Genomic DNA, 20,948 nt, shown 5'->3' with positions numbered 1-20,948 from the left:
TTTTTTGAAGAAGACTGTCCATGCTATGGAATAGATTTTCCATACATGTCATGCAGAGCCACCTCACTGGCCCTCTTCAAGAGAAATCTTGATGAGTAGATGGTAAATAAAAAATTCACCCTGGGATCACTTCAGTGGCTGTGCTCGACAGAGGCACTGGGAGCTAAGGTCGGGTGGCACAATGCCAGGATAATCCTATGGGCTAGACTTGTAAAGGCTCCAGGGCCATTAGCCTAATACACACCTATGAACCTAAATATGGAGATGGCTATTGCAGTGTTGTCAAGATGTTGCCGCAGCTTCACTTTGTAATGAAATGTCCTGCGAAGCTCCTGGTGTCCCACAGAGGATGCACAGACATCGAGCTTCGATCTCACCCTCTCCCTGGGGTAGGAGAGCTTGCCATCATCTGTTTCATTTACTCTAACAGTAGAATTATTACAGGATTGGCTACATGTGACATTTGCTGTCCCACCTCCACTCCAGTCATGACTCTGTCGCTGTGTACATATGTTGGTCTTGTATATAGTAAGCTTTGTGTTTTGTGTGGTTTACTGTTACCAGTTGTTAACTTACTGAGAGTTGGTGTACTTGTTTATTATTGTCCTAAGTCTGTTCGTTGAGTTCCTGCAGTGTGTTGCTAAACCTTGTTTTCATCACTGTGTACTTTTATGTACCTTGATTTGACCATACGCATTTGTTTGGTAATCGTACACTATTCAGCATTGCAATGCAGCAGAGGGGGAAGAAAACAGTTGGATATGCATTCCACTGTTTTATACCTGGAAGCTGTGACAACCCTGAATGCCACCATGTCTTCAGGCTTATCTGACTAATGCTAATGAAAAAACACACCAGGACTCCTCCTTGTCTTTGTTATTTTCCATGTATATTATGAACTACAGCAGCAGTGATCTTATTTAAATGCCTTCTGTTTTGATGAGTTGTACCCATGTGCACTTTTACTGTTCTTCCCTTACTGTGTGCAAGGGACTCAATCCAATGTGACTGATCTAGGCTGTGTAGCATAAGAAGGTGTAGGTTCCTTATGCACTTGATTTATCAAGACAAATCAAACAATTTTTTTTTTTTAATATATACAAGAGACGCATATGACAAATGACCAATGGAACAATATTAAAAAAAGAAATTGAATTAGACTGATTATATCAGCAGGGAGCAGCCTTGCATTAAAACGTACAGCTATTTTAATTAAAAAGTCCTTCCCTGGAGAAGTGCTTGATACTAAATTTGATTCGAATGGAAGATGTTTATTCACTTGCTCTTACCCACAAGTTAAGTCCCTGATTTTGTTTTTGAATGTGTATAGTCCATGTTCAAACCAATGTTTGTTCATCCAGGAAATGCATAATCTGCTGCTTCCATACCATGATCATTTCTTCATTATTGGTAGCGACTGGGAATGCTCTTATTGATCCTTCAAATGACAGCTCGAATAAGAACAGAAAACAGCCCACCCAAATAACTGCTTCTATTCAAGATTTGATGAATAGTTTTAGTTTAGTTGACCCTTTTTTAATATCTGAGATTGACAGGGAGTCTAATAAATTCACTTTCTTATTCGGCCTCACACAAGGTTTCGTCTAGGATTGATTACCTGATCTCAGATGCTTTCTTGACTAAAATTGCTAATTTTGCTCATGAGGCCAGATCTATATCTGATCATTCGAATACATCTCTTGGCATTAACCCTAACCAAAAATGCAGTTATGACGGTAAGATTTTCACTGGGTCACTAAATACTAATATTCTGAAAAAAAAGTGACGTTTTGCAGGAGGTTAATGAATATCTAAAACACTTAGAAGCTGAATCATTGCTTTCCAGTATCCCTTTAGATATACAGTGGGCAGCCGCTAAAGTTGTCATTAGTGGAATACTTATCCAAAAAGCATCTTATTATAAAAGGAAAGCGGGTGTGTACATTAATAACCTCACAAAAGAGTTTTAAAAAATTGACGCAGAACTGCAAAAAGATTTTTCCCCTAATTTGGGAATTAAACTTCACGGAATTCAGAAGGAAATATATTTCTTCCACCAACAAAACTACTCTTTGACTGAATTAAAGCTTCTACATAGATACTCAGAATGGGCTCACTCTCCATCCAAGACTCTAGCAAGACTAATAAATATCAAAGAAGGACCAAACTATATAAAGGACATAAAGTACAAAGGGAAAATCCTGTATAGAAAGTGACATTGTAAATTCATTTGTAGATATTTACACGGAAATCTACAATCCCAAAACTCAGTTCCAAAAAGAACAATACATAGACTTCCTCAATAAGCTTAATGTCCCAAAACTGTCTTCCACACAAATTACCCAGTTAAAAGCTCCTATAACACTAAATGAAATAACTGCAGCTATTAAAAACTGAAACCTAATAAGGCGCCTGGCCCTGATGGATTTACAGGTGAATTTTACAAAATTTTCTGCAGTAATCTTACAAAAATCCTACTTAGCATGTATAATCATATCATATCAGAAGGGATTACGGACAAGTATATGAATAATTCCAAAACTATTTTCATCCCGAAACCGAAATCTGACAAATCAAACAGTCTTAACTATAGGCCTATTGCCCTTATAAATGTAGATATGAAATTTTTATCTACCATTTTTGCAAATAGAATTCAGAAAGTGATGGTGTCAATTATTCTTCCAGACTAATTGGGTTTTATAAAGCAAAGACAACTTTGTGGTAATACTCTCACTTTGCATACATTATTAATGTTCCTTGAAAAGAATAATCATCCAAGATACGCTTTAACGTTAGATGCAGCTAAGGCCTTTGATAATGTGGATCTCAACTTCTTGTATGTAACAATGGAATACTTTAATTTCCCGGATATGGTCATTAATACTATTAGGATGATGTATAAAAATGCCTGTACTTCCCTTTATATAAATAAAACATCATCAGATCCTATTAAAATTACAAATGGCACCAGACAGGGGTGTCCGCTATCACCCTATCTTTTTAACATGCATCTTGAACCCTTTTCTTATCTGTATCAAACAGATGACCTATCATCATATTCCAAAAATCTGTAACATTGAAATAAAGTACACGGCGTTTGCAGTTTACCTTAACATTTACTTTGAGCTTCCTAACACAGACCTCCAGAAAATTCGAAAGTCTATCTCTTTTCTAAAGTTGCAAACTATAAGCTTAACCCCACCAAATCATCTGGTTTTGCTTTGAATCCTAAGAAGCATTTAGAATACTACTTCCCCCTTTCTGACATACCTCTTAAATATTCAGTAAAATATCTGGGTATAAACTTCTTGCACTCTCATCAAGAACTTATGAAAACTAATCTTTATAAAGTTTGGGATCAAATAAACAATGATCTAACCAGATGGAAAAATATTAACCTTTCACTGTTATCAAAATCTGCTTTTATCAAGATGAATATTCTACCTAGAATTCTTTTCCATTTAAACTCTGTTTTTCTTAATATTCCAAAAAACTTCTTTTGTAAAATGGAGACCACAATTTCTAAATTCTTATGGTTCCCTAAATCAACCAGAATAGCGCATAGGAAATTAACTATCCCAAAAGCTAAGGGAGGATTAAGTCTTCCAGATTTCAGGTTTTATTATCGAATCATTACCGCAAGTCTGTTAATAAAAATAGCCAGATGTCCTTCAAGGATGCATCTGCAGTCCTTACAAATGGGTTGTCCTGTCGTCAGGCAGCCCTTCGGTCGGCCGGATTCCAAAGTCTGGGTCTGGCCTCGGCTGGTGTCGCACTTCACCCGACGTCATAGCAGCAGTTCTTCGGGTATAAAGGCATCAGCCGACGCCATTTTCCTCAGTCTTTCTTGCCGCGTGGCACCCGAAGAAGAAGCTGTTCGCAAGTGCCGGTCGGTCAGAACCAGAGATTACTTCTACAAGTACCGAAGACTTCTAAAAAGCTAAGTACCCCGTTGGGGACTCTTTCTTGCCTCAGCCGATGTCAGAAAAAGTGAATAACTGTTTAACTTGTGGGAAACAAATACCTCATAAAGATTTCCACTCTTACTGCTTACCTTGCTTAGGCCCAGACCACGACGTAGCAGCTTGTCTAGCCTGTGCTTCTTTCAACCGACGGACACTTAGACGTCGGTCGGAATTTGCTGAAGAGTTTTTCGGCTCCGATTTCGCTTACATTATGCCGTCGGATACTCCGACTACGCAAATTTCTAAAAAAACGCAAGGAAAACGACCGACACTCGCGGTCCGCGGTTTCAGCCGAAACCGCGGTTAAGCCAACCGTGAGTGTCTCGGTTTCGGCTGAAATCGAGTCCACGGTTCTTCCTTCGGCCGAAAGCTTGCCACTTACCGAGGCCTCTTCCAGCCAGGCTGAATCTGCTACTGAAATCACACCTGCTCTTGCAGGTTCGCAGGATTTATCTGATACTATCCCTTTGGATATTTCTACCCCTGCACGTGGAGCTGCTAGGCCTCCTGCATCCATGTCGATTAAGGCCTTTGCCAGGGCTAAAGCAGCTAAAACTGTGCCTGCTAAGACCCCCTCTCACAGGCCTAGCTCTAGTTCACAAATGCTTAGTCTAGCAGAGGATCTCATTTCGTTGATCCGGGGATCCCAACCACATCCAGACAGGGCCTCTCACCCACCTCCAGAGAAGAGGATTAGAGTAGAGCCCCCTGAGCCAGTTTCTTCAGATGGCTCCTCTGATGAATCAGATAATTCAAACCCTCCAGAAGGCCCCTTTTCTCCTTATGAGGACTCTGATGCAGAAGACTCCATTCCTTCTGCCTCTCCGCCTGAGGAATTTTCTTTTGGGGAAACCTTGCATGCTATGAGGGAACAATTTCAATGGCAGGGCCAGGATTTTTCAGACTCTAGGGAAAGGCTTAGAACCTTTTTGCATTTGCCACAGCATAGGCCTTTAGCCATTCCTCCAGTACTTACTGTTGTGGATGATGCTTTTAATGATGCTTGTACTGCTCCTGATTCTCTTCCTCCGGCCCCTGCTAAGCCCGGTAGGTACTACAGGGTTCCGGACACACATTATCATTTGTATAAGGCCCCTTTTGCAGATCCGAAACCATCTCCCAGGGACCCAAGGCTGTAGCAGCTTCTTCTACCAAAACCCTCCCTCTGAAAGGGAATCTAGGTCCTTAGAGAGATGGGGAAAAAATTTTACACTTCTGCTACTCTTTCAGCTAGGGCCTTGAACTGTCAATTCCACATGATTCAGTATCAGGAATTTATGTTAGACCAATTAACTAAAAACTGTCCTCGGATGAACCATTAGACAAAAAATCTGTACAGGAAATGGTACATAACATTCAGCAGGTCAGTAATCATTCCTTAAAATGCGGCTATGATGCACTGGAGGCTTCCTTTAGATCAGCCATGACTGGCACAGTGATCAGAAGACATGCATGGTTAAAAGAGCAGTCCTTACCAGACCATGTTAAATCAAAGCTCCTAGATGCTCCCATGGATAAGCTCAATTTGTTTGGCTCCCCTGCGCAGCAGGTGCTGAAGAAGGTGGAAGACAAAGCAAAATCTGTCCAGACAGTCAAGGATTTCTTGCAGGTCCAGCCTCCAAGGTTTAGCAGGAACTGGCCTTCCAAGAATTGGTCCTTTCCAGACACCGCCAGAGCTCCGAGAGGCAGGAATAGGCGCTCAAGAGGCAGGGGTCAATCCAGAGGTGCCTACAAGGGACGTCAGTGGCAGGCTAACAACCAACGAGGTGCAGTCACAGATCCAGCCACCACCACTTCCACAGGACAATCACAGTGACTTGGCTCTAGCACTGCCTACCAGGGAACAACTAGAGGCACCCTTAGGCGGGATGCTAGCCTTATTTTCAGTAAACTGGCATTACATCACATGAGACAAATGGATTTTACAGACAATAGACCAAGGTTACAGGTTTCACTTCCATACTCTACCAAGGAAGAGAGGAATGCCAAACCTACCTCCAAATCAGAAGACAGAAGCTCTAGAACAAATAACTCACTTACTAAGGATGAGAGCTGTAGAAAGGGTACCATCTATGGAACAAGGGCAAGGATTTTACTCCAGACTCTTCCTGGTACCAAGAAAAGAAAACCAATGGAGACCTATTCTCGACCTGTCCGCTTTAAACACATACCTCATTGTTCCAAAATTCAAAATGCTGACCCTACAGCAGCTTCTTCCCATGCTGGGCAAGGAGTCTTGGCTGGTAACTCTAGATCTCAAGGAGGCATACCTGCACGTCCCCATATGACCAAATTGCAGAAGATACCTCAGATTTCTTGCAGGATCAGAGCATTATCAATTCTCAGCATTGCCCTTTGGCTTATCTACTGCACCCAGAGTATTCACGAAATGCCTGGCATCAGTAATTGCTCATTGCAGGCTTCAGGGAATTCAAATTTACCCTTACCTGGACGACTGCCTGTTACAAGCGGACAACAAAAGCAAATTAACAAAAGATTTGGAAAGGGTCATTCATCTACTACAAGCCCTGGGATACACAGTCAATATAAAAAAGTCAAGGCTGATACCATCCCAAAGGATAACCTTCTTGGGTGCAGATTTGGACACAACAAAACAAGTGGCATTCCTGACAGTAGAAAAACAGGAGCAACTCCCTTTCTACTTCATGGCATTAACAAAGCAGAACCAGCTAACAGCAAGAAAAGTCCTGCAAGCTCTCGGTTACATGGCATCCTGCATAATATTAATTCCACATGCCAGACTACATATGAGAAAGTTACAGTGGTACCTAAGGAATTTATGGTCTCAGCACAAGCACAGCCTAGAAACCCAAATTCCAATAATTCCATGCCTGAAACAAGAATTCCAATGGTGGGCCCAGGCCTGTCAATCAAACAAGGGACTGCCCTTCCACAGCACTCAACCAAGCCAGACCATCACAACAGACGCCTCAGACCTCGGTTGGGGGGCACACATGCTGGACAAGTGCATACAAGGCTTATGGACTCAAGACCAGCTGCACCTACACATAAATCAAAAGGAAATGCTGGCAGTAAAACTGGCAATTCAGGCATTCAGACCATTTCTTCAACAGGGTCAACTGCTGATAAGGACAGACAACACCACAGTTATGTGGTACATCAACAAACAGGGAGGCACACATTCATACCCTCTATGCCGGATGGCAATGGACCTCTGGAATGTGGCATTGAGCTTCAACATTCAGCTACAAGCAATTTTTCTGCCAGGAAAAGAAAATATACTAGCAGACATCCTAAGCAGAACTACCTCGGATGCCCACGAATGGATGCTGCATCCGGACATCTTCAAAACCATTACAGGGAAATGGGGACTGCCAGAAATAGACTTATTTGCATCCCCACACAATCACCAACTGAAAAAATTCTGCACAAGGACGTACCACCCACTTGCTTGGAAAGTGGACTCCCTATCTTTCAGTTGGACAAACCTGACAGCATATGCATTCCCACCTCTTCCTTTGATGCACAAGGTGCTACTGAAGATCAAAGAAGACCGTCCAAGGATCATCCTGATAGCTCCAGACTGGCCAAGGCAACATTGGTACCCATTACTGAGGAGTATGTCTCGGGAACAAATATGGCCTCTGCCCCTAGTTCCCTTGCTGTTAACACAGAACAACTTCAAAACCCTGCATCCAAACCTGAAAACACTGCAGCTGACTGCCTGGAACATTGCATAAGACCAAATAAGCCAGATTTATCTCAAAGGGTTAAAGACATTATCTTGGAGGCTCGCAGACCCTCAACAAGAAAAAATTATTCAGCAAAATGGAAAAGATATCTCATTTGGAGTACTGCAAAAGGAGAGAATGTGTCACTGGTAAACATAGCTAACATCCTGGAATACTTGGCAGAGCTCTTCCACAATGGCCTGTCCTATTCTTCCATTAAGATTCATGCATCAGCTATTTCAGCAGAATACAACTTGGATCCTCCAGTATTCTCACATCCTCTGCTCAGGCAGTTTCTGAGAGGGATTAAAAATGTAAAGCCACCCAGGAAGCCGCCATTGCCAGCATGGGACTTGAACTTTGTGCTAGAAAAGTTGACACTCCCTCCTTTCGAGCCAGCAGCAACAACAGAATTACAGTACTTATCATGGAAAACTGCTTTCCTGCTTGCAATCACTTCAGCAAGAAGGGTATCTGAGCTACAGGCATTAATGGCAGTACAGCCCTTCCTGATCTTCCATCAAGATCGAGTGTCCATGAGAACTAATCCTACTTTTATGCCAAAGGTGGTCTCCAGGGTATCTTTAAATCAAGCTATCCACCTACCTACATTCTTCCCCAACCCACAAAACAGGGGAGAAAGACTGCTGCATACCTTGGATGTACATAGACAATTACGTTACTACCTGGACAGGACCAAGAGCAATAGAAAAACTGACCAGCTACTGGTAGCATATGCAACAGGAATGGAAGGAAAAGCAATTTCAAAACAGACAATCTCTAAGTGGATAACAAATTGCATTAGATTTTGTTACTCCTACCATGGAAAGAAAACTCCAGAAAACATCAGGCCTCACTCTACAAGGGCTACAGCCACTACCACAGCTTTTTTACGAGGAGTGACTACCAAAGACATTTTAGAGGCTGCTACTTGGAGCTCCATGCATACATTTGCCAAGCATTATAATTTACCTTTATACTCCAGACCCCGAGCAAGTTTTGCCACTGCTGTTTTGCAAGGGATCTTAGCTACACCATAATCTATTTCTCCTCCTCCCCCAGTTTGGCTATGGTATTCTACCCATTTGTAAGGACTGCAGATGCATCCTTGAAGGACATAGTACAGTTTTGTACCTACCATAAATGTAGATGGTCCGATAGGCATGCATCTGCAGTCAGGATTACCCACCCTCCTTCCCCTCTGTGGTACTCCTAGGGTATTTGCCCATCTTGTAGCTAGCTGGGGGAATCTATTATGGTGTATTTGTTTGTATATATGTACATACATGCTTATTTTTTGTTTGCTCTCTACTATTTGGAACCATTTGCATTTATCCAAATTTAGCCTTCCTAGAGGGCACCTGGCATCTGGGGCAAGAAGCACTGAGGAAAATGGCGTCGGATGATGCCTTTATACCCGAAGAACTGCCGCTATGACGTCTGGTGAAGTGCGACACCAGCCGAGGCCAGACCCAGACTTTGGAATCCGGCCGACCGAAGGGCTGCCTGACGACAGGACAACCCATTTGTAAGGACTGCAGATGCATGCCTATCGGACATCTACATTTATGGTAGGTACAAAACTGTACTTTATGGTCCGTATGACGAATCTTGTTATCCAATGTGGGTCAAGATCTGGTATAACTGTATATGTTCATTCAAATTTAAACCTCAATCTATCCTCTTTCTCACACCTGTTGGTGAATTTAACATTGTTTTTGCCTCTTCTAAAAAGCAAAATTCTTATTTTTCATGTTCTGATGTTGTTGTTGTGTCTTTCGGCTTTTCCCGGTTAGGGGTCGCAACAGCCGCTAATGATTGGCAGTAGATTTTTACGTGCCGAGTTGCTGGCCCTGATGCACAACCTTCGACGAAGGTATGCCCATTCACGCATGTCTCCACAGAGAAGACGCTCTAGTTGAGAATCGAACAGGACGTCCTACTGTGAGGCGACAACGCTACCGCAGCACCACCACCACCGTCTATTTTTTATGTTCTGATGAAATCTCTTAATTTGTAAAATGCAATCCCTATTCTTCAACCCATACATCTGAATTCAAATTTAAAAATCAATAATAAAATGATTGACCTATCTAACTTTCCTATTTTCAGGAAGGCTACAGTCTGGCATTTTTATAGTACAAAAAATGCAACAGAGGTTAAAACTTTATTTGGGGCTCCTAATAAATATGACCCTATTTTAAGACAACTCAGCTCACTTATAAAACAAAAATTCCTTAAATACAGAGTTATGGAACAAGATATTCTATTAACACAATCAATCATCAATTCGCTTTCCCTATGATCTCACATACTTATAAACTTGTGTCGTCCATTATACATAGTCATTCACTTTTATTTTCCAAATACTGGGATTCAGTAAAGGATGAAATCTCTAGCGAATCTAAGTATGAAGCAATCAGAAATGCACTAAACTTGACCCTCTTCAAAAATCTAATTTACACACAGCTAATGATAAATAATAACTCTTGCTACACCCCAGTTGTTTTACAAAAATTTGGATGTAATAAAAACTTAACATGTCCTTTCTGCACTCTCCCTCATGTTGACATAATACACATGTTCTGGAGTTGTAAGACCGTCTATAAACTCTGGTGCTCTCTCAGAATTCAATTAGAAAAAATGTGTATGAGAAAACTACATTTTCTTGGCAAAATGTGATCCTTAATATTGTTCCTATTCAAATCAAAGGTATTCGCCGTCATGTTCTTGTCTCAGTTTGTGCTCTCCTTAAATATTTCATTACTAAAAATTGGTTCAACCCCTCAGCAATTTCATGGGAAAACTTTTAAGGATATGGCGATAAAATATATATCCGCGCACAGAATGGGCACGAATAGCAAAAAGAAAAAGAATTATTTTTAAAAATATTGGGAAAATCTCTCTGATCTAATCCCGAATAAGTAAAATCCAGCAAATTTTTTTCTTATACATTTGTATTCCAAGCTGGGTCCTTTTTGTACTAGGTACGGTCCAAGATTATTTGATAATGTAAACATTGCACTTTACTAATTGTCTTGTCATTTTATTCGGAGAGGTCCTTTGACATCCATGATGTAAATATATTGTAAGTATGGTGTAAATAGGTTTTTAGGACATGTATAGTTTACTTTAGGTGGTGTACCCCCAAAATAGTTAATAGTTTATACTTTATATAATAGTATGTTATCTGATTAAAGTTATCCTCCTCTTGGGAGGCCTGATTTCTATTTGTATTATGTTTTTTTCTGGGGCACCGTAGTGAATGTTTTATCCGTTCAGGAGTAAGCTACTTGCTACAATAACTGCTTGTCTATAAATCAAAACTTGTTTTTAACTGTTTGTATTAATTTAGAATGTACTTTACTTTCTTTTTCTTGGTTTGATGTGCCTTACAAGTTCCTTATCTTGTATTTATTTTCATTTCTTTTTTTGTAAAAGTTTTAAAACTAATAAAAATATTTTTGAAAAAAAAAATATAGACTCAAGTGAACTTTGGATACCAGTGAAGCCAGATGACATCAGCATCTATTTGCACATTTAAAGAGAAACGCACACAATTACTCTAAAATACATATAGTGACGTATATAAAAAACCCTATTATAAACAATTCAAATAGAAAAAAGAAAGTAAATAACTAACAACAAATGTTGAATTTATCTACGTTCTGCATTCAATTTTAAAAATACATCCAATGGATGCCATCTCATTCAACCCAGGCCAACCTACTGGTCTGAAACGTAAAATTCAGTACAACTCCCTTTGCTCAAGATGAAGTCGCCATGGTCCACCCCTAGGGTTATGTTTAACTTGTTCAGTTACCACAAACTTAAATTGAGATGCTGATGTCTGGCTTCATGGATATTTGAAGTTCATTTGAGTTTATACTTTTATCTGATCAAGTCTCGTCATTGTCTGAGACGAAAGCGCTAAAAATAAATTTTGGAGAACAAGTAAAAAAAAAAGTGTAGGAAATCCTGCTTTAGGCTTGCTTTCAGTTGTCTTTAATCTTCCTTTGTTGCTGTGCAGTGTCATGTGGCTTGGGGGAGGGGGGTGGTGTACTGCAGCATGTCAGTCTGTTGTTGGTTTTGTCATTGAAGTGTTGAGCCACAAGGTTGCAGGATGGCAATCACTTTGTTTTGTAGAAGTAAATAGTGCCCTTAAACATCGTTTTACACTTCTTTCTCTTACCACCATTCTGGTCTGTTAATTTAGTGGAGTAATTCTTAGATTTGTCCTATTCATATTGGGGAACTGGTGTGATTTTTTTTTTTTCTTTTACTGTGATTTCACTGACAGCTGTTAGAGCTTGACATCTTGATTATCATCATACTAAAATATAAAAAAGTAAAACTGAAGTCTTTGTTGCAGTCACAGTATAAGTAACTAGATTTTCTGTGTACAGATCCTATTAAGTAGAAATGGCTAATTTCATTATAGCACTATTCTACATTTTTGACATCTGTGTATTTGAAAAGTTAAGTATTTCAAAATGAGTGCTATAGCACTGGTAAAAATGATAAAACACACTGTCCCCCTTGCTTGTAGGGATGTAAAAGCTGGGAATATCCTACTCACAGAACCTGGATTGGTAAAACTAGGAGATTTTGGTTCTGCATCCATTGTTGCTCCTGCCAATTCCTTCGTGGGGACACCATATTGGTAAGTGCTATTTTTTTAATTGCCTTGAAAGTCATGGAGGCTGCAGAGGCTTTAATATTGTCTTCTCTAATAGATTGCTGTAACATACTGATGTTCTTTTATAAATTACTTTATTTCATTTGTTCTTTGTTCCTGTCTAAATGTAAATGAGCTTCTTTGCTCAGCTTCTAGTGGATGAATCTGCTGGGACCTTTCCATGTTCCTTGGACTACCAGTCATTTCCTATGGGGGTCTCTGGTGTGCTCCTTTGCAACTCATTAAGGGCTGGGAGACGGACACGATCTCTGTGGCTGTTTGGCTGCTGTCTTTGTATAAGAGAGAGCCACACTTGTCTCTGTGTCAGGGAAGAGAGTGTGGACTATATTACTTTGCTTTACCACCTTCAGGAATTTTATTCCAATAGTAGAAATTGTCCTCATGACTGCTTTTTTTCAGATGTCTCCAGAAAAAAGGAAACAAAAAGATGTTCTTCATAGTCATTGTGTTGCAGTACTGATTCTTGCATCTTTCCGGCCATGCAGAAGCCAGCAACTGACCTAATTTTCTACAGTCTGCATCATCCCTAGGCAATGGATGTCCAGACATTGGGGTATAAGGAGGGCATCCGTCCGTTCTTTCTAGCTGTGCAGTCCAGTGCTCTTCTTTGTATGTACAAAACACTTGCAATCCATTGGTCAGCTTGCTCTTTCCACAGTTTTTACAATCTAGTTGTCATACACGTACCCCACAGGGGGTTTTCCTGTTCTACTTGATGTTTAAAAAGTTAATTGCTTGAAGTGTGGGAAGCAAATCCCACAAAAATATTTTCATTCTTTGGGTCTGTTCTGGGGCCTCAGCTTAACATCTCTAGTTGTCCTGATTGTATTAAATTCGAAATAAAGACTCTAAACACAGAGCCGAAGTCTTCACTCATATGGAGTCCTCTGTTTCAGCATCCTCTGTGTCTTTGCTACCCCTGGTGTTTGCCAACTTTATTCTTAAAAACTGTAAAGATAATTACAAGAAAAAAGACTGAGGATATAGCTGATGCCTTAGCATACATCACTAAGTTGACTGACTCGAGAGGCACCTTCACACACCCCTGGTCTAGCAGCTGCTGGGCCTGAGCACTGTGGAGTGACCTGTCTGGAGTCTGCTTTGGCTTAAGGCCTTTTGTTCACTTCTTTCACATAATTGTCAGTTGGGTCTGAGGTTACTCCTCAGGCTTCCAGTTCTGAAGTTTGAGTTGTAAGTACTGACAGAGTAATATTATCTTCCTCGGCCTTGGAGCCATCCCCAACCTGAGGTTGTACTCTAGGTTGTCTTGACTAAATGGGTGCCTACACCTAAAAGAACAGCCTATCACCATCTTCCATTTAGCCACTCCAACTCAAGATAAATCCCAGGAATTTATGGCCTTTTTGAAATGCAGGGAACCCAACTACACTCAGACCAGTACACCTGAAGTCTCTTCTTCCAAAAAGTCTAGGGATGTGGCTTTTCAAGAAGAATCTTATTCCTCAGGCTTTGAAGATGAGGAGTTGTCGTCATACTCTGAGCGCCTCCCACCCCAACTCTGTCTTTACTCAGACTGATGATATCCGGTCTTCTGCTTCCCTTCAGAGGACTTCTACTTTTGGGGATACCCTTCATAAAATGGAAGCTTTTAATTGGGAAGGCAAACAGTTCTTGCAGGCTCAAGCTCTTTATACAGAATTCCTGAGTTTACCATCCCCACAACCACTGGGTATGTCTCCAGTGCATGTGGTGCTTGAACTCGTCTTTGAAGACATTTCTTTACATCCTGTCTCTCTACAACCTGCTCCCAAGAAGTTTGATCATTTTATGAGAGTGTGTGACTATTATAAGTATCTCTATAAGAACCCCAAAGCTGAATCCTCAATAGTTTCCACAGAATCCAGTAAAGGGGCACCAAAGAATGCAGTTGGTCACCTCTTGCCTAATGATGGGGGAAGGAAACATATTATACAGATTTGGCAAAAATGCTTATACCTCTGCTTACCCTATCTATGAGGGCGCTTAATTGCCATTTCCACATGTTAGTGTCTATAGTCCCTACAAGACCAAAGCAGAGACTATTTTTGACAGAACCTTGTCTAACGAAATCTAGGAGGATGCTAGAGCAGCCTTACAGGTCTGTAGACTTTCTTTAAAATGTTGGTATGATGCATTGACTGCATCACATAAAGCAGCTGCTATACGCATGCCTGGCGCTGGATACAGTCTGTCAGAGCAGATGAATGCCGAAGTCTTGAATGCTCATTTAGGCAGTGTTCCATTTTGGACCTCCAGCTGAAAGTTATTCAATAAGGTAGATTAAAGAAAAAGAGTGAAAGATTTTTTCCTTTCCTTTACAGCTAGGTATAATAGAAATTATCCTTCCAAACTGTGGCTCCACCCCCTTCACCAGACAGGCCAAGGGGAGGCCTCCCCATGCTTAGAGATCCCGACAATCTAGGAGGTGGCAGCCTGAGCCTACCCAAAAACCATGGGTCTCCAAAGAGTGCACCAATCATATTGGACACCTGTTAAACCTCTGACCCTTCCTTAACTCCCCACCTCCTCCCCCACCCCTCTGGCAGGCAGACTTTATACATCACTAAAGACCAGTGGGTACTTTGCATCATAGAAAGGGGTTACTCCATTCAGTTCCACAAACTACTTTTTAGGCATGCCAAAACCCCCAAAAGTGCAAGAGAGCCTCTTAACCTGCAGTCCTTCTAGACCTACTACAACAAGGGCCCATCCATCCTGTTCTTCCAGTTCAGGTGAGAAAAGGTTTCAATTCAAGGAGTTTCTTTTAGTCTCAAGAAAAGAAGGCATCAAGAGACCTATCCTAGACCTGTCAGGCAAAATTCCAATTGATAACTTTGCAAAACTTACTCCCTTTTATCTTTCAGGATGCCTACATGGTTACACTGGATGTGAAAGACACCTATCTCCACATCCATATTACAAACAGTCACAGGAAATAACCTGCATTTTGTGGCAGCAGGTTTGCTTGCACTACCAATTCTGTGCTTTACCATTTATTTTGTCTGCTGCTTCAAGTGTTCACCTAATGCCTAGCTCCACTTACAACCCACTGTTGAATCCTCGGAAATGCATATTTACCCATATCTGGACATCTGTCATTCAGGGAAAATCCACAACACAGACTATAAAAGCCTTGCAGGTCACCATGAACTGCTTCCAAAAGGCAGGTCTTAGCTTAAACCTCCTCAACTACCTGACTCTACCCTAGAGAAGTAATCTTTTGGGGGCACTTATAGTTTCTGTGTAGGACAAGGTCTTTCTCCCCTAGGACAAGGTATCTTACCTGATAAACTACCTGACCAACTTGTTGCCAAACCAACAAAAATCGCAGGAAGTGAATTTCCAAGGGTCCTGTGTTACATGATATCCTACATACTCACAATCCACTTAAAAAAGCGGCACATGAGAAAGCTTCAGTGATTACTAACCAAAAACAGACAAGATCATCACCACAGACAGTTCAGATATAACCTGGGGAGGTCACCTAGGCCTCATGAAGGTGCAGGACATCTGGACACCAAATGAGCAGAAGCTGCATATAGAACAAAAAGAGATGTTAGCTGTTTGCTGTTTAATTGGCCATAAAAGCTTTTCAACACAGTTTGCCCCCAGGAACTTTACAGATTTGGGCAAACCACCAGACTGATGTACATAAACAAAGGGTTTCCTCTACTACCCCTTATGCATTCGCATAATGAAAATTTAGCTGTTTGCACCGGAAATACAGCATCCTACATTCCGGGGCTGAATGATACCCTGACAGACTGTCTAAGTATCTTCTAGACCCCATTGAATGGATGCTGAATGGAATTAACCTGACAGTGGGGAATTCCCTTAGTAGACTTATTTGCCTCTCACCAGAACAGACAATGCCAGAGGTTCTGCTCCAGAACCAAACAGACGAGGATATGGAGAATGGGATGTTCATTGTGTTACCCTGCTGCAGTCATCACACTTGGGTTATCCTGCCGTCAGGCGGTCCCGCCGTCTGCCTGAGTTCCAAAGTTTTGGTCTGGCGTCGGTTGCTGTCGCTTCTTCCGTGACATCAGTGCGCCAGGGGTATGTAAGAGGCATCCAACGCCATTTTCTTCAGTCTTTCTTGCCACGTGGTGCCCGAAGTAGAAGCAGTTCACAAGTGCCGGTCGGCCGACACCTGAGATTTTCGATTCGAATTTCAGTCCGAAGTCTTCAGTAAAGCTAAGTACCCCGTTGGGGAACCTTTTCTTGCCTCAGTCCGATGTCAGAAAAAGTTAACAATTGCATTTCTTGTGGGAAGCAAATACCTCATAAGGACTTACATTCTTGTTGTATTCCTTGCCTAGGCCCAGACCACGACTTCACAGGTTGTCGGTTTTGTGCTAGGTTTAATAAACAAACTATCAAATGCTGTTTTGACTTCGCACGACATTACTTTGGTAGGAAAATTAATTATATCCTGCCGTTGGAGCAGCCGACGACCGGCATGCATAAAAAATGCAAGGATAAGGACAGGCAGCGTAGGAAGAAGCCAGACTCCGAGGCCTCTGCTGGGCCTGTCGCCAGTTCTCCGGTTTTCAGTGAGGTGCCTATGCAGCCCCTGATGACCGTAGAATTGGAACCCCAGACAGCTGCGAATTCTCAAGCTGAGTGTACTAGGCCAACGCAGCCATCTTCATTAGACCCTTCTGACACCGGAGCAGAAGGAAGACCCCGGTGCAGTGGAAACACCTTCAGTTGCAGAAGGTGTCTTCAGATCGACTACACTCACCATTAAATCTTATGCTAAGCTTAAAACTCCTTTAAAACCAAAAAAAACTGTACATCAGTCTACAGTTCAAGGCCCCATGCCTAAGAAACAGATGCATAAGATGGCTGAAGATTTGATTACCCTAATCAGGGATTCCCATCACCCTCCAGATAAAAGACCAAGACAAGAAGAGGATTATGCTTCCTCTGATCAGGTTTCAATTTCCTCAGATTCTTCTGAGGAACAGGATTACACTTTTCCCCCTTATGAAGACTCTGATGCTGAAGACTCTATTCCCTCAGCATCTCCCCCTGAAGACTACTCCTTTGGGGAAACTTTACATACCATGACGGAACATTTCCACTGGGAAGGCCAGGACTTACTCTGATTCTAAGAAAAGGCTCAGAGAGTTCCTTTTACTACCCCAGCACAGACCACTTGCTATCCCTCCAGTTTTAGATATTGTGGATGTTTACTTGGAGTCTAGTCTAAATCCAGACTCTCTACCTCCTGCTCCAGCTAAACCAGACAGATACTACAGAGTACCTGACTCACACAAATTCCTTTATAAAAGCCCTGTGGCTGACCCAGAAACAATTTCCCAGGGTCCCAAGGGGGTTAAAGCTTCTATGGCTAAAAATCCTGTGCCCTCTGAAAGGGATTCCAGAGCCCTAGATACATGGGGAAAGAAAATATATACCTCAGCAACTCTGGCTATAAGAGCATTAAATTGTCAGTTTCACATACTGAAATATCAGCAATTCCTAATGTCTCAATTAAAACAAAAAATGAGCACACATACTGAACAGTCTGAATTCAAGGAAATGCAGGATCTGTTGCATGTAACTGAACAGGTGGGCAAACGTACTTTACAATGTGGATTTGATTCATTGGAAGCTTCCTGTAGAGCAGCTGTTACTGGGTCTGTCATATGTAGACATGCTTGGTTTAAAGAACAAACCCTACCTGATCATGTTAAAGCAAAATTATTGGATGCACCTTTACAGCAGGATGTATTATTTGGTGTCAAAGCAGAAGAGGTTTTAAAGAAAATGGAGGATAAGGCAAAGTCTATGCAGACGGTCAAGGATTTTTTACAGGTACAACCCCCTCGTTTCAGCAGAAATTGGCCAACAAAAAACTGGTCCTTTCCAGCTTCTGACAGATCACAGAGGGGCAAATACAGACGCCCAAGGGGCAGAGGTCAGTCACAAGGCCCTTTCACACCTCACCAATGGGGTACTGCTACCCAGAAAGGAGGAGAAGACAGGCCCCAAGCTAGCAGAAGACAAACACAATGACTCATTTCTCGAACTACCAAGCAAATCTCTCCTGGCGGCTCCCTTGGGAGGAAAATTAGCATTTTTTGCAGACAACTGGCACATCATCACAAAAGACAAATGGGTCCTAAACATTGTCTCACAAGGATACAGATTCCACTTTCATAACTTGCCAAGGATAAAAGGAATGCCAAACCTGCCACCAAATCAATGGGCAGAGGCATAAAAACAAATTACAGCTCTCATGGATATGAGAGCCATTCAACAGGTACCTACACAGGAGCAAGGACAAGGATTTTACTCAAGACTTTCTAGTCCCAAAAAAAGACAAAGCATAGAGACCCATTCTGGATCTGTCAATTCTGAACACCTATCTGCAAGTACCAAAATTCAAGATGCTAACACTACAGCAGCTTCTTCCCATGCTGAGCAAGAATGCTTGGCTAGTAACATTGGACCTCAGGGAGGCATACCTGCATGTCCCTATCAGACAAAATTGCAGAAGATACCTCCGCTTCATTCAGGTTCAACGCATTATCAATTCTCTGCACTGCCCTTTGGCTTATCTACTGCGCCCAGGGTCTTCACAAAATGCCTGGCACCAGTAATTGCATACTGCAGACAAAGAGGAATTCAAATATACCCATACCTGGACGACTGCCTTATTCAAGCAGAAAGCAAGGACATTCTTTTAAAACATCTGGCATTTGTCAAACACCTTCTAAGTTGCCTAGGGTACACAGTAAACAAAAAGAAATCAAAACTAGTGCCCTCACAAAACATAATATTCCTGGGTGCCAGCTTGAATACAACGGCCCAGATGGCTTATCTCACGCCAGACAAGCAACAACAGCTGACTCAATATTTCAAAATAATGGCAACAAAGACCCAACTCCCTGCAAGAAAAATTCTGCAGGCCTTGGGATTCATGGCATCTTGCATACTACTAATACCATTTGCAAAACTGCATATGAGGAAATTACAATGGTACCTGAAAAGCGTATGGACTCAGCACAGCCACAGCTTGGAAACAATGATACCACTAATTCCCTGCCTTCAACAGGAGTTTCTATGGTGGGCACAGGCATGTCACCTCAACAAGGGTCAGCCTTTCACCTTACCCACAGCCAGTCAAACTATGACAACAGATGCATCGGACTATGCTTGGGGAGCACACATGGCAGCTCAGTGCATTCAGGGCAAATGGACTACAGATCAAAGGTATCTGCATATCAATCAAAAAGAAATGCTAGCAGTACAGAATGTCCTAACAGCTTTCAAGGACCTCTTACACCCAGGACAACTAATAATAAAGACTGACAATACCACAGTAATGTGGTACATAAACAAGCAAGGGGGGCACACATTCCTACCCTCTATGCAGGCAAGCAATAACCTTGGGGAACAAAGCACTGTCTTACCAGGTTCAATTACAAGCACAATTCTTGCCAGGAAAGAAAAATACATTGGCAGACAACCCAAGCAGAAACATCATGGATCCACACGAGTGGAAACTATATCCACAAGTATTTGCAGTGATGGCTCAAAAATGGTGACGCCCAGACATAGATCTGTTTGCCAACCCCCAAAACTACCAACTTCAAAAATTTTGCACAAGGACATTCCATCCACAAGCTTGGAAAGTGGATGCCCTCTCATTCAGTTGGAAAACATTAACAGTGTATGCCTTTCCTACACTGCGTCTTCTAGCAAAGGTACTGCTGAAAGTCAGATGAGAGAGGACACAAATGATACTCATTGTACCAGACTTGGCCACTCCAGCATTGGTATCCATTTCTAAGGAACATGGCCCACGGACCACCATGGATTTTACCACAAATTCCTCACCTGCTCACCCAGCGAGACAATCAGATTCTACACAGCCAGCTCAAGACTTTAAACCTGGCTGCATGGCAAATTACCTAAACAACCAGCCAGCACCTCTATCCAAAGCTGTTATGGATGTCATTCTGGAGGCCAGGAGGCCCAGCACCAGGAAAACCTATTCAGACAAATGGAAAAGATTTTGCGCTTGGAACCAGGCTAAAGGCCAAAATCCCCTTGATCCAAACATTCCTCAGATTCTACAATATTTAAGTGAGATGTTGCACAAAGGACTTTCCTTTTCATCTATTAAGATCCACGCCTCAGCAATTTCAGCTCATTACAACACGGATCCTCCTTTATTCTAACATCCACTCCTAAGACAGTACCTCAGGGGGGCTAAGAACATAAGACCGCCCAGGAGAGCACCAACACCTACTTGGGATGTCAACTTTGTTCTGGAAAAGCTTACACTGCTGCCCTTTGAACCAGCTTTTTCAGCTGATTTAAAATTTCTTTCATGGAAAACTGCCCTGCTACTAGCAATAACGTCAGCTAGAAGAGTCTCAGAGCTACAGGCACTAATGGCAGTGGAGCCTTTCCTCATTTTTCATCAAGACAGAGTTGCTCTACGAACTAACCCTTCCTTTATGCCAAAGGTGGTATCCAGTGTGGCCCTAAACCAAACCATTCATTTGTCTACCTTTTTCCCATATCCCCAGAGCAAAGGAGAAAGACTCC

The 20,948-nt window shown here is 41.9% G+C and overlaps 1 protein-coding gene across 1 annotated transcript in view; it reads left to right on the top strand.

The window, feature by feature from the left end:
• Positions 1-20,948, top strand: part of TAOK2 (TAO kinase 2) — a gene marked incomplete in the record, with an annotated part of 2,530,163 nt that overhangs the window by 865,796 nt on the left and 1,643,419 nt on the right. The window contains 1 exon segment of the mRNA XM_044086327.1: positions 12,228-12,341. Within this exon segment, the coding sequence (XP_043942262.1) occupies positions 12,228-12,341 (114 nt within the window).

This window comes from Protopterus annectens, chromosome 10.part0, assembly GCF_019279795.1.
Source record: "Protopterus annectens isolate FY-2018-M chromosome 10.part0, PAN1.0, whole genome shotgun sequence".
NCBI lineage: Eukaryota > Metazoa > Chordata > Ceratodontiformes > Protopteridae > Protopterus > Protopterus annectens.
This window is presented reverse-complemented; position numbering and strand designations above follow the sequence as displayed.